Source organism: Somniosus microcephalus, chromosome 14 (assembly GCF_052327205.1).
Source record: "Somniosus microcephalus isolate GS21.2 chromosome 14, FLI_Smic_1.0, whole genome shotgun sequence".
Classification (NCBI taxonomy): domain Eukaryota; kingdom Metazoa; phylum Chordata; class Chondrichthyes; order Squaliformes; family Somniosidae; genus Somniosus; species Somniosus microcephalus.
Genome location: NC_141000.1, coordinates 20,414,774 through 20,429,584, shown reverse-complemented (window position 1 = coordinate 20,429,584; position 14,811 = coordinate 20,414,774). Strand labels below are relative to the sequence as shown.

Here is a 14,811-nt window from a genome sequence, read left to right as displayed (position 1 = left end):
ACAGCGTTGAATCTCTCCAGAAGTCTCTCTCTCTCAATGCGTTGTGCAAAAATGTCACCAACAAAAAAAGGCAGGAAGCGGTCACCTTTAAATAGCGCTCCCCCAGTCCCTTCCTGACTGCAAAACGCTCCCCTCAACCTGTCGTTGCTAGCGGCAGGCAGTAAGGCAGGGGGCGCCACTCAATATCCGGTCCGGGGCGCTGTGCACTCGACTGACGTCACAATCTGCCGGCGCAGGAGATCATGGCGGTAGTGTTTAGCGCCGCCGCAAAAGATCTAGTTAATTTCCTGAGCAGCGCAAACATCGCCGCGCGCGGGCGCTAGTTGCTTTGCGCCCCATTAGTGCCCTCTTAAGGCGCTAATAGGAGGCGCAAACAACTGAATTTTTCCCCCTACGTCCCTTAACCTCTTCATCCTTCTCTCCGCCTTTTAAAAAAAAAATGATCTCTCTGACCAAGCTTTCAGTCTCTCCCTCCCTCAAGATCTCTCCCCCTTTCTGGCTTGGCATCAACTTTCCTTCCACCTATTTATGGAAGCACCTTGGGGAGTTCCTTTATGTGGAAGACACAATTATAAATGTAAGTTATTATTGTCACCGCTTTGTTCGCCCCTCCTTCTTTCCTTATTCGATTAAATCCTTCTCCACTGTCTTAGTATGGTATATGTTTTACAGTTCTTAATCCAATTAGTACCTTGATTTAATCCACTTGCCTTGCCCCTTCCAGCTAGCACTTCCAACATCAGCAACATTGCTTAAACAAAAACATTGCTTGATAAATCGCTGGTCTCAAATGAACTGCAGGAATACTCACCTAGAGCCTTTTCTTTGTTTTTATCCAGAACCAGATGGTGCTCGCCCCCAGCAGGGTCCATTCGCATATCCTCGCTGCCGGGTATCTCTCCTCTAGTTTCCAACGTGACACACGTGGGCTCAGCCGACAGTAGCCTGCTCTCTCCGGGGTAACAGGCTTGATGTAGGTTGCACGCGTTCCCAATTATTTCAGCAGTGGCGTCCAAAGGCTGAAGGGCAGGTGCGGAGTCAGTGCAGGCACCACTGACCAACAAACCTCTGGAAGCCACATCCAGTCCACAAACCTCCTGGGTTTCCATGGTTTCGCTTCCAAACTGCAAGCAAAAATTTTTTAAAAAACATGATTTATGAAGCTGGGGAGGAGGTGTTATTTTTGATGAACTATATTTAGTTTGTACAACACAGTGGATCGAATGAGCCTCGTTTTTAAGGCACTGATCATTTGATAAAAAAACACCACATAGTACATTTCAAAAAATCTGAAAAGGAGCCAGAGGAACAGCAAGAAAAGGAACTGGAAAAAGAAAAGAACGGGAAGGAAGGGGGGAAAAAATAGACAGAAAGCTTGAAGTTAAATTAAGATCATCTCAAGCACTGCTAGCAAATGCAAAGCTATACTGACCAGGACGGTCCTAGTTTCTGTCCTCAATAGTCAAGGTCACACGAGCTGGTCTCCAATAAGGATAGCATTTGGTGTACTGCGTTAATGTCAGTGCGCTTGAAAGGGAGGCTTGAGAGAACAGAATAAAACAATGCAAGCAGGCAAGCCTCCAGCTCCGGAACTGCTATCCAGGGACCTTTGCTGGAAAGTGTGCCTGTGTCAATAGGAATTTGTTGCAACGACGATATTGGTGGTGGAACGCTGCAAGTTTAGAGCGTTGCGCTCCCGGAACTTACGCTAGAATCGGCCGGAGAACGGATTTGAATACGACGCGCCGAGCAGGGCTGTGAACCAGATGCACTGCAGCCAATGGATAGCCCCCATAATGGAATTATGGTCAACAGATTTAACAGCAGGGCTACGGGAGAACTTTTAGCAAACATGACCGTAACCTCGGTTTTCGGGCAAAGAAAAGTCTAGCAGCAAAGGGCTCGCAAAACATTAGCTAGTTACCCTATCCTGACTTTAAAATCACAGGAGCCTCCATCGGTTCTCGGCTTCCCTTCATCCACAGTTCCATATCAATCATATTGTACAACAAAACATAAAACATTACAAACTGATCAATAAATACACTCGCCCGCCCCCAGTTAAAAATTAATTTTGCTTTTTGATTTCTGCAGGAATTTCAAGCTAATTTTTTTTTAAGTTTACATCCAGCAGCAAATGAATAAGAGATATATACAGGGATAAATATTGAAGAATCGAAGCTGGCAAAAGCACACAGGCTGTTTATATCTTTAATATAGCAAGTATCTTTAATATAGCATGGTGGCATAGTGGTTAGCACGGTTGCCTCACAGCGCCAGGGACCCGGGTTCGAATCCGGCCTCAGGTGACTGTCTGTGTGGAGTTTGCACATTCTCCCTGTGTTTGCGTGGGTTTCCTCCGGGTGCTCCGGTTTCCTCCCACAGTCCAAAGATGTGCGGGTTAGGTTGATTGGCTATGATAAATTGACCCTTAGTGTTAGGGGGATTAAATACGTGGGGTTACGGGGATAGGGTGGGATATGTGTTGATGTAGGGGTTACGGGGATTGGGTGGGATATGTGTCGGTGCAGGCTCGATGGGCCGAAATGGCCTCTATCTGCACTGTGGGGTTTCTGTGATTCTGTGATAGTTAGAGTGGAAGTATAGTTTTACTTTGGTTTCAGACATGTACTCAGCAGCTGTATAAAAGGTTGAAGCCTAGGCAGCAAAATCTACACTTTTTTTCTTTCCCTCTCTCTCTCGTGCTCAAATCGATCTGCTGCCATTTAGTCCTGGCTTGCTGCCTCAGTTCACTTATTTAGGCGATTCTTGAACGAGAGAATGTGTTTCCGTTCCTATAGTCGCAGATCATTGACATCATAAGAACCAGGGACAGGAGTCGGCCCTTCGAGTCTGCTCCGCCATTCAATAAGATCATGGCCGATCTTCTACCTCATCTCCACTTTCCTGCCCGATCCCCATTTCCCTCGAGTCCCTTAGTATCCAAAAATCTATCGATCTCGGTCTTGATTATACTCGAGGACTGAGCACGCACAGCTCGCTGGGGTAGAGAATGCCAAAGATTCACAATCCTTTGAACACACAAACCTGACATCCCCTTTGAACTCATAACGATAATGTATTGTTTACCCCACCAATCATCAAATTAAAATACAGCCGAATTAATTAATTAATTAAGAATGCATGAATGGACCTTCAGGGCTAAGGCTTGTTGATGCATTGTCTCGGGATCAAACACAATTGCACCTTCTGCAGCCCGGCCATATTTTAAGTATTTTGCCTTCTTATATTGCTTAAATAAAAACAACATTTTTCTGATTTTAAAAAGGGGCATTAGTGAACAGAGTACGGATTTTTTTTTTTTTTTTTAAAAAGGAAAAGTATTTGATTTAAATCAGTTGATTCGACGAAGTGTTATATATAATTAAAGGCTAAACTCACAATGGAAGGAAAATGATGGGTTTGAAATAGCAATAGATGTTTAAATTAGAAAGCCCAAATATTTTTTTTTTTTTTTTAATAAACGGTCTAAGTGACTGAGGCGATCGCCATTGATTTTAATTGGAAGGGAAGCTAGGAAAACTAACTGTTCAACAGGGGAAACGACGCAAAAAGTCCCAGGAAATTTCGGCGTGGCGCGAGTCACTTGCACCAGACTTTCCTGGGACCACTGCGCCATAAAGCGGGCCCTGTGACGTAGATCTCCAGCAAATTCTGTGCTGATGGTATAATCTGGCTCAACTGTCCTTCCACAGTCGAATAGCCGTTGACCCCCGGAATGTCTGGATTCATACATGACCGCATTGGCACAGTATTTTGGACCACCTGTTGCCCTGAGGGGCAGTTTAAGTCCCCACTAGGAGGACAACAATAAAAGGCTATCGCAGGCCAGTTGCATCAACATCATCCTGATTTCAGAGAAGGAAGTCACACTTTGAATTCCGAGAATGCTACTCAAAAATACTTCAAAAAATGCTTCTTGGGCACCCAACTGGATGGTGAACCTCTCAGAGGCTGTGCCTACTAATCATAATAAACACCGACACTGAATAGCCTGCTTCACTGAAATGGTGACACTACTGATCAGAGCGTCACGCTTTCCTCCCCCTGTCCTGCTTTAGAATGTTGACCAGGACATGGGAGAACTCCCTGCTCTTCCTCAAATAGGGCCATGCAAGCTTTAATGTCCAACAGAACCACTGGGAATGACAGCTGGAGCCTTGGTGTCTCATCTCGGCCGAAATACAGCACGTCTCACAATGTGGCACACCTTCAGTACGGGACTGAAATGTCTGCTCAAACAACTCTCAACCTTCTGGCACTGCTTCCCAAATAAGAGTTTACACACCAGACAGTACATGGCCTGTTTGACAACTGGCAGAGTGTGACCAAAAGGTGGCTTTTGCCTAAAACAAATACCCGAGTGTACACAGCCCCAGCAGTCTGCGACAATCTTCCAATATCGGTGAATGTTTAAAAACCAAAAGCTCCATTCGCTGCCGCACACTTGCCCCGGCGCAGTTTGCCGAACTCTCTGTTGACAGAGCTGCCAACATCCTCGGTTCGGGTGCAAATCTCCCCCTCCCTGTAACTCCTCTCTCGGGAAGGTCTTGAAAAGATTCACAGCTACACTGCTACTGGAGTCTGTAACAGTTTTGCATAATTTAAAAATTTTTTTTTTTTTTTTTTTTTTTTTTTAAAAAGGCCGAAAGCTCGCCTCAGGATGCAATGCACAATGAAAGTCTGGTACAGGAAACTCTCGTTTAAATGGCACCTAAATATCCGGAATTCTCTATTAACCGGCAAAATTCATACTCCGAAAACAACACCTCAATAACGGGCAATGTTGCCGAGTCCGAGTCTCCCGCGGTGGCCGAGTTAGTCAGTGGGGGGTAGTTCTCCAAACTGCCACTACTCGGCTTCTTGGCGCTGTTGAAGTCCGAACACCTCAATAACAGGAGTCTGACTCTCCTGCGCTGTATACAGTCGTGTACTGTATAAGTTTTTTTACTGTTAAGTAATTAAAGAGTTATGGATTACCCTCATTGGCAGTACTGTACTTAATCAAGCATCTTCCACCATCCATTTAACACAACATTCTGTAGGTGAGTACCCAATTACTGAATACTGCACATTTCTTGATTTTTAAAATTTTTGTTTGTTAAGAATAGCCTCGGTAGATCTCCGTCATCCGGAATTTTTAATCAACCGGCACCATCCCGGTCCCGTCGGTGCCGGATACCAAAGAGTTTCCTGTATTTACTTTGGCGACTGTGTCATTCCTAATGCATTTTAAAATCCACACAGTTTCAATTCAATGCCGAACAGCTCCGTGGCAGTGGTGCGAGCAGCGACTGTTGATGTGACAGTAGCAGCGGTAGGTAGGGAAGTTAACATGCACACACTGATGTGCTAATTCTGTCTTAGAACAGAGTGCGAAGGCATAGGCTCACATCCATAATACTCCCACAGAATGAGCGGAGCGCGGAGCTCAAGCGGATCATTTCAATTTCAAACCTAGCGGATGAGTCATTAGGGCCACTTTGGTGACACCTCCCGAAATGCTGCGCAGGAGCTGCACGGGCAAAAGCCTGGGAGCAGGTGCCCTGCCACCCCCTCATAAAATGCGATTGACGCCAAACATCATTTGTGAGCAAAGCAGAACCGGGAATACCTGTTTAATTTATTTATTTTTAAAAAGTAAAACATTTTCATCAAGAAAAACCATATGTGCAGAACTAACCTGATCAGCAAGACACACGAGTACAAATTATAAAGTGATTAGGAACCTTCAGGTTTAACAGAAAAAGGGAGAATTGCTCCTCCTGCGCCATGCAAACGCACGCACAGCCGTCAATTCAGAAGCGTTGGCAGAGGCCTCGGAACAGGTACAGGTCCTGTTGATCTCAACTGGTGATGACTCAACAAGATAAAGTGTATTCTATCACACTCTCCAAAGAACATACACAAACATGGCAATAAAGGATCAACAGGGAAAGGGAACTCAACACACCACACTGAACGGATTCTTTCGAGCAATCTCCACATGCAGTCAATATAGTGACGTGGCATCAAAAAGGAATGGACAAAGCATCTCAGAAACACCACATAGGCTGTACTATTTTTTAGTTTAATACTTGAATTGAGATATAAAATGTTGCCTCATTAAATATGTTTCATGATGAAGTTCTTACTCACAACTACTTTGTACTTTAAATCCTTGATTTCATTTACAAGTCTTGCCGGCGCTGTTGGGGACAACACACACCCGAGACCGGTCTGTCTGGGTTCCTCTTTCTATCTCGCCTCTCTCCCTAAGTGAATGGCTCAAGACAGCCACCGGGAAAGGCCTGGGTTGGGTCCAGGCCCTGAAGTTAAGGCTGAGATCCCCCAATAAATCCTACTGACCTGACAGGTCAGCTAAAACCATATATATTCACTGTATCTTACATAGCTGTAATCATCTGCTGACAACAGGTTTTAAAAACACTTGTAGACGTTTCCTGTACATGAGAGCAGAGAGCAGTGTAATGTTTACATCAGGACCAGCCGTGCGCCCAACCATGGCCCAACTGTAAACCTACTAGACTCAATCTAGTGGGCCATGGTTAATTCGAAGGCCATGTGGGTTAGTCACCTCTTTGGAGGGAGAGGAGAAACTAAAGGGGGGGGGGGCGGGGATATGGAAACAGAAAATGCATTGTTGTACAGTGTTAAAACTTTGAGTCCTTTTCTTGGATTGCATCTTGTGGTGCAACACCAGCGATAACAATCAGCCAGCCTGATCCTGGAGGCCATTAGAAAAACAGCCAAACAGATACAAAGACCATCTATTATTAACTAGCATCTCATATTTCCTGGTAAGCAAATAACCTCCTTTTAAGTAAATTTTATTCCAACACTTAGCAATGTTAAACATTACAAATTAACAAATGTAAAGTCAGTACCAGCTAACTAGTGAGTCTAAACTACAACATGGACTCGAGCGGATGAGAATAGTTAATGGATTATGCATTAAACTACAAATATGATTGGTTATACTAAGCATATTTCTCAACTGGAGTGGAGAATTGCAGATGTTACATCCTTATTCAAAAAAAGGATGCAAGGATAAAACCAGCAACTACAGGCCAGTCGGTTTAACCTCGATAGTGGGGAAGCTTTTAGAAATGATAATCTGGGACAAAATTAACAGACACTTGGACAACTGTGGATTAATTAAGGAAAGCCAGCACAGATTTGTTAAAGGCAAATCGTGTTTAACTAACTTGAGTTTTTTAATGAGGTAACAGAGGATTGATGAGGGCAATGCGGTTGACATGGTGTACATGGACTTCCAAAAAGTGTTTGATAAAGTGTCACATAATAGGCTTGCCAGCAAAGTTGAAGCCCATGGAATAAAAGGGACAGTGGCAGCATGGATACGAAATTAGTTAAGTGATAGGAAACAGAGAGTAGTGGTGAACAGTTGTTTTTGGGATTGGAGGATGGTACACAGTGGTGTTCCCCAGGGGTTGGTACTAGGACCACTGATTTTCTTGATATATATTAATGACTTGGAGTTTGGTATACAGGGAACAATTGCAAAATTTGCAGATGACACAAAACTTGGAAGTATTGTGAACAGTGAGGAGGATAGTGATAGACTTCAAGAGGACATAAGCAGGCTGGTGGAATGGGCGGACACGTGGCAGATCAAATTTAACGCAGAAAAGTGCGAAGTGATACATTCTGGTAGGAAATACGAGGAGACACAATATAAACTAAAGGGTACAATTCTAAAGGGGGTACATGAGCAGAGACACCTGGGGATATATGTGCACAAATTGTTCAAGGTGGCAGGGCAGTTTGAGAAAGCGGTTAAAAAAGCATACGGAATCCTGGGCTTCATAAATAGAGGCATAGAGTACAAACGCAAGGAAATTATTAAAAGCAAGGAACCTTTATAAAACACTGGTTCGGCCTCAACTGGAGTAGTGTGTCCAATTCTGGGCACCGCACTTTAGGAAGGATGTGAAGGCCTTAAGAGAGGGTGCAGAAAAGATTTACAAGAATGGTTCCAGGGATGAGGGACTTCAGTTATGTGAAATAAAAACAGAAAATGCTGGAGACACTCAGCAGGTCAGGCAGCATCTGTGAAGAGAGAAACAGAGTTAATGTTTCAGGTCGATGACCTTTCGTCAGAACTGGAAAAAAAGCAGGAAATGGAACAGATTTTAAAGCAAGTTTAGGGGCTGGGAAATGGGAATGAAAGAACAAAAGGGAAGGTCTGCGATAGGATAAAAGGCAGGAGAATTAAAGAGACATTAAGAGATATTCAAGGCAAAAGGAGATGGTAATGGGACAGGTTAAGAAACAAAGGATGGCTCTAGATGGAGTGTGAACTGCGCTGGCAGAATGAAAGACAGCTGCCATGTGGGAGAGAAGAACAAGAGGCACAAACAAAAAGTGTGGATAAAAAATATATATATGATAGGGGTCGGGGTTATGATCTGAAATTGTTGAACTCGAGTCCAGGGGGATGTAAAGTGTTTAATCGAAAGATGAGGTGCTGTTCCTCGAGTTTACGTTGAGCTTCCGTGGAACAATGCAAGAGGCCGAGGACGGGGAGGTCTGAGTGGGAGTGGTGCGAAGAATTAAAGTGACAAGCGACCGGAAGCTCGGGGTCCCTCTTAGGGACTGAACGGAGGTGTTCCGCAAAGCTTCAGTTATGTGGTTAGACTGGCGAAGCTGGGGTTGCTCTCCTTAGAGCAGAGAAGGTTGAGAGGAGATTTGATAGAGATGTTCAAATCATGATGGGTCTAGACAAGAGTAGATCAGAAATAAACTGTTTCCATTGACGGAAGGTTCGAGAACCAGAGGACACAGATTTAAGGTGATTGGCAGAAGATCCAAAGGCGACATGAGGAAAAACTTTTTTACTCAGCGAATGGTTAGGATCGGAAATGCACTGCCTGAAAGGGTGGTGGAGGCAGACTCAATCGGGAATTGGAGAAGTACCTGAAGGAAAAAAACCCGGCAGGGCTACGGGGAAAGGGCGGGGGAGTGGGGCTAGCTGAAGTGCCCCACTCTTGCAGAGAGCCGGCACAGGCTCGACGGGCCGAATGGCCTCTTTCTGTGCTGTAACCATTCTATGATTCGACATCGAGTCATGGAATGAACTGGAACCTCCTCCAATTGAGCAATGGCAAGACCAAAGTAATCTTATTCGGCACATGGCCCCAGCTTCACCTTCTGCCAACTAGCTGCTCGCCCAGCCTCAATCTGATGATGCACATCCTTGAGCTGAGCTGCAAGACCACTTGCCTGTGCCCTTCGGTCCTCCAACTCTGGGCTCCCATGCACCCTCCCTACAGTTGTCTCAGCCCTACTCTCCTTCCCTCAACTCACCCGCCTCACGACTTCTCTCCGCCTTTACAAGTCACATTTTCAACCACGTGCTTGGTCCTCTCCTAACTTTTCCACTACGGCTGGACACCCATCTCTCCTGCAAGGTGTCTCAGGCAGGGCACTGCCCCTCAAGTGCTGGCAAGCCCTGCAGTAAGTCATCGCTCTTCGTGGGAAGAGCCTAGATTGAGAGTGCACAAGGGCCCTGGCAACGGCTGTAAGCAAAGAGCTGGCATTTATGTTGCCCCTGTCACGAGCTCCGAACATCTTAAAGCGTTTTACAGCCAATTAAAGTGGAGTCACTTGTAATGTAGGAAATGTAGCAGCCAATGTGCGCTCAGCAAGATCCCAGAAACAGCGATGAGATAATGACCAGGTAATCTTTTTCAGTGATACTGGTTGAGGGATAAATATTGGCCCAGGACACTGGGGAGAACTCCCCAGCTCTTTGAAATAGTGCCATGGGATCTTTTACTTCCACCCGAGAGAGCAGGCAGACGGGGCCTCGGTTTAACGCCTCATTTCAGCACAGTACTGGGGGACTGTGGAGTGATCGACTAGGTTTTGTCCTCAACAAGGCTCCCACCAAGCCGCACGGCCACCTAGCTGTCTGGAGGTCCCGCGCAGGCCACTTACCGGCTTTTCAATGGGAGATTTCGCACATACACGGAATTTTGAATGGGCCGTTAAAGGGACCTCGCAACCCAAAAAAAATTAGGGGGAACCTTGGTCCTCAAGTCTCTGGATTGCGACTTGAACCCACAACCTTCCGATTCAGAGGTGAGAGTGCTACCCACCGTGCCACTGCTAACAGTCTGGGGCTGTATATTTTCACAGGCCTCTATAAACATAGATTTGAATCATTCCCCCACACAACGGAAACACGGGTATTATTGACAGCAAGCCTTTCAAATTTTATTGTAAAGTGGCAGCTGTGGACAAGATCTACTTACTGCTTCGATTAAAGGTATTAAAAATGCAAATAATGCCCAGTTCTCCCATTGTTCAATTAAACAGATGTGTCAGGCTGGCGAGCTAGGGCTTCATTCAATGCAGACCTTTTCACAAGCACCAGCTGATCAGCCACCTGTTAAAATGTCTTACAGCACAGCATTGCTGCAAACACCCCTCAGCGGGCTCCGAATCCGTAGTGATCGCATCGTGTGAAGTTCTCTGCTTCAGGGTCAGCGTGCAGTGTCAACGCTAATGAACTGATCAGCAAATACAGTGTGCTCTGGACCCATACAGTAACACTCTACTCCACAACAAGTGAATGGAGAGCAGCGTTTATATTGATCACTGCACTCTGTTAGCGTCGGCCGTTCGTGCTGCATGTCGCTGATGGCAACCCCAGGGTGCATTTGCCGGATTTGCTGAAGCTGGGTCAACTCTCTGGGCTAAAAATTCATCTAGTTACTGCCACTCCGTCTGGCCGGGTCAGGGGACCGGGGGGGAAGAGTCCGGCCGGGTCGGGGGGACGGGGGGGGAAACGGGAGTCCGGCCGGGTCGGGGGGACGGGGGAGTCAGGCTGAAAACCGAAGCGGTCATGTCAAGATGGGAGAGGGCAGGTGAAGGGTGGCCTGCTGCGCTGTGGGTCTGTATGGCAGTAAAAACTGAGGGGAGATATTCAAACTCTAGCTAGGTCAGGTAATTAGTACATTAATCAGCAGGAAGGAAAGGCCAGGAGACAAAACCCTGGGATTAAACCTTAACGATCGCTTTATTCCTTGGTTCTAGGATCTGACTGATCTATACGAATAGTGGCATCCATCATGTGCTTGGCACGAACCAATCTGAATTTTACATTCATTTGTATAGCCACAAAAAAAAAAACTTTTTCTTAGCAAGTTACTTTGGATGAATCTTTCGACCTGGATCAATCCTCGCCTCATTGCTCGAACTACAGTCTTGCCTCTCTAGCTTAATTTTCCACCTGCCTTGGACAAACAAGCAACATCCGAGAGCTAATCTTGCTATTTAAACCTGAACTAAAACTGTATCTGTAGCCCCAAAATGAAGATAGAACGCTTAGTATAAAATACGTGGCATTGGCATTCGACATGCATTCACTGCAGAGCTCCCGCTTTGTCATTACTGACTGGAGTGAGATATGGGGGGGAGGGGAAGAAACGGCAATGGTGGATCACAGCTAAACCTTCATTTGGAATTGCTTGAACCCTTCTTCAATCTGTATTTCAGCAAATCCTATCGATTCCCAGAACTTTTAACTGGATTCCTGAAACAGATGGGTAGAACTCCCCATAGGGATACACCTACCCCAATAAAACTACAGAGCGGTCTTGCTGTGGAAGAAAATGTAAAAAGGGCTGCACCAAATGCACAATTAGGGCCTCAAGCTTGAGCTCCCCAGACAGAGCCTTGGCTTCATGGAGACATAACTTTGATGCATTTCTAACAGGAGTTAGGAACATTCGGAACAGGAGTAGGCCATTCAGCCCCTCGGGCCTGCTCCGCCATTAAGTCAGATCAAGTTGATCTGCGCCTCAACTCCATATCCCTTGATACCCTTACCCAACAAAAATCTATCCATCGATCTATCTCAGTGTTGAAAGTTCCAACTGGCCGGCCTCCCACGTTCTACCCTCCGTAAACTTGAAGTCATTCAAAACTCTGCTGCCCGTGTCCTAACTCGCACCAAGTCCCGTTCACCCATCACCCGTGCTCGCTGACCTACATTGGTTAAGCAACGCCTCGATTTTAAAATTCTCATCCTGGTTTTCAAATCCCTATGTCTGTAATCTCCTCCAGCCGCACAACGACCCCCGCCACACACGCTCCCCCTCCAACCCAGAGAGATCTGCCCGCCTCCAATCCTGGCCTATTGAGCATCCCTTATTTTAAGATCGCTCCACCATTGGCGGCCGTGCCTTCAGCTGCCAAGGCCCTAAGCTCATGAATTCCCGCCCTAAACCTCTCCGCCCTCCTTTAAGACGCTCCTTAAAACCAACCTCTGACCATCTGCCCTAATTCTCCTTACGTGGCTCGGTCTTGAATTTTGTTTTATAACGCCCCCGTGAAGCGCCTTGGGACATTTTACTACTTTAAAGGCTCAATATAAATACCACCATCCTCCAACTCACCAAAGGCTGTGCTGTGAGCGATCCACTCCCAATACACAAAAAAAGTGTTTTTGTGGCAGTACCACCGGTTGTCCCTCACATTGAGATACATAATTCCCTTTAACTTACCTTACTGTATGTGTCTGTTACTATACTCAGGCTTCTCTCCTGTACTCTGACATCATGACATCAGAGCTCGGAACCTTCCAACAATAGAGCTCGGAACCTGCTGGCAGTTGAGCTGGGAAACTTCTAGTTAGTCCTCGTGGAGTCCCCGCTGGGACAAGACCTATACCACGGTGCTCCTACAGTCAGCCATCTTACCTGCCATCTTACCTGATGTAATTAAATAAACAACTTGTTAATAGTTCGAAGTCAAACTCGCTTATTTAGTGGCGATCTACACGAACCGCTACATTGGTGACCCAACGACGTGAGTACGGGAGCTCATCAATTCCAATGCTACAATTGGTGAACCCGTATCCATGAACGATTTTCACGGTAGCAACGCGCGCCTGAACCTCGTCTTCCCACAAGACGACCAACGCACAACCGACGAACAACCACGGAACAGCAACCGCCTCACTCCGCCAAAGGCGACCCCGTCTTTGCGAACGTATTCGCAAGGTAAGCGCAGCCTGGAGCAGATTCCGTTTGACACGGACAAACCTCAACCGGACCCCGTTCGTTTTTTTATTTTGTGAGCAATTTTCACAAAAGAAGCACGCCATGGAAGCACCAGCCGTTTTGCTGTCGCTACCGCAATCCAGGGAGCCACAGTCTCCCTCGTGCTTTATAAAGGTAGAAGCCCCGTTCGACGAGAACATCGATGCGGCGCCGACCACGCACTTGCTCACGGTCCCCGTACTCGTCTTTCCTACCGCCACACGGATCGTCCGCCTCTACGTCCACAGCGACAGCAAGTATAAATCTCTCCAAGCGCGGGGTACAGCATGTTCGGGCCCACAAAATCGGAGCGCGCCCTGCGGGGATACCACGAGGACTCACCCCTGCGAAACACGAGGACCCATCCCTCGCGAACCACGAGGACCCATCCCTTGTGAAAAACGACGACTCCTTCTCCGCCGACGACGCACCAGCCCTTCAACCTGCTGGTTGCGTTACCTACTACACGATTTGGCGTGAACAAAAGGTGTGCCGCCCTCCCGGCTGTTTTCTCCTAAATCTACAACTGTTACAAGTGTTGCCGCCCTCCAGGCAGGGTTAACCCCTCCTGAAAGCAACAACAACCTGAACCGTTGCCGCCCTTTCTCCAGTTTTCCCTTTAACAAACGCAAACGTCTACTGAAGCTGCACACATCGAGGACGGGTCCAACGGGCATCCTGCGGCCGCGATCAGCCACGTGAAAGTTGCTGGCCTCACCGATCACTGATCAACGCAGCAACTCTTCACCCTCTGTTGTGTTAACGTCGTAGCACTATGGCACGCACCGTTCCGCGTGTTGCAGCCTCCTGAAGGTTTCACTCACCTCGCCTGTCAAGTCCTTCTGGAACGTTCGTTTGGCGTTCCTGCAGAGTTCATTATAACAAGGACTTGTTCCAACATCAACAGTCATCGCCCGCGTCCGCCCAACCTGCCCGTCACTCTGACAAGGCCTGCTGTTTCGCACGTCTCCACGGTCCTTCGCCTGACGGATACACTTTATTCACCACGACGCGCGTACGGATCCCCTCACGAGCAGCATCTTCGGAACTCGCTCGCCAAGCCGAGACAGCACGACCGCCGAGACCACCAGCTCGTCAGACCATCTCATCCTTGGACTTTCGTTAAACGAATTCTGGGGGGGGCCTATGCGGCGCTACCACCAGTTGTCCCTTACATTGAGATATACATAATTCCCTTTAACTTACCTTACTGTATGTGTCTGTTACTATACTCAGGCTTCTCTCCTGTACTCTGACATCATGACATCAGAGCTCGGAACCTTCCAACAATAGAGCTCGGAACCTGCTGGCAGTTGAGCTGGGAAACTTCTAGTTAGTCCTCGTGGAGTCCCCGCTGGGACAAGACCTATACCACGGTGCTCCTACAGTCAGCCATCTTACCTGCCATCTTACCTGATGTAATTAGTCTGTTCCTGTAAATAAACAACTTGTTAATAGTTCGAAGTCAAACTCTCTTATTTAGTGGCGATCTACACGAACCGCTACATTTTGATTGATAAGTTGTTTGACGGTTATGCTTTTCTTTTACTGGAAAGCAGCCATTTCTTCCCATTCCAATACAACATAAACATTCACATCTCTAACCCGCTAAGAAGAAAAAAAATCACACTCCAAGGCCGACAGTTTAACACCTCCTGAAGCACAATTCAAATCAGAGTAAGAGGGAGTGACACAGTTCAGGTCACCATGGCTCGAC

At 46.8% G+C, this 14,811-nt stretch overlaps 1 protein-coding gene across 3 annotated transcripts in view; it reads right to left on the bottom strand.

Annotated features, from left to right (window-relative positions):
- LOC147107364 (gamma-taxilin-like) overlaps positions 1–14,811 on the bottom strand; it is a 59,237-nt gene that overhangs the window by 33,015 nt on the left and 11,411 nt on the right. For all 3 annotated transcript variants that reach the window (XM_086006311.1, XM_086006313.1, XM_086006312.1), the window contains exon 2: positions 812–1,124. In XM_086006311.1, the coding sequence (XP_085862437.1) occupies positions 812–1,124 (313 nt within the window). The remainder of the gene's footprint in view (positions 1–811; positions 1,125–14,811) is intronic.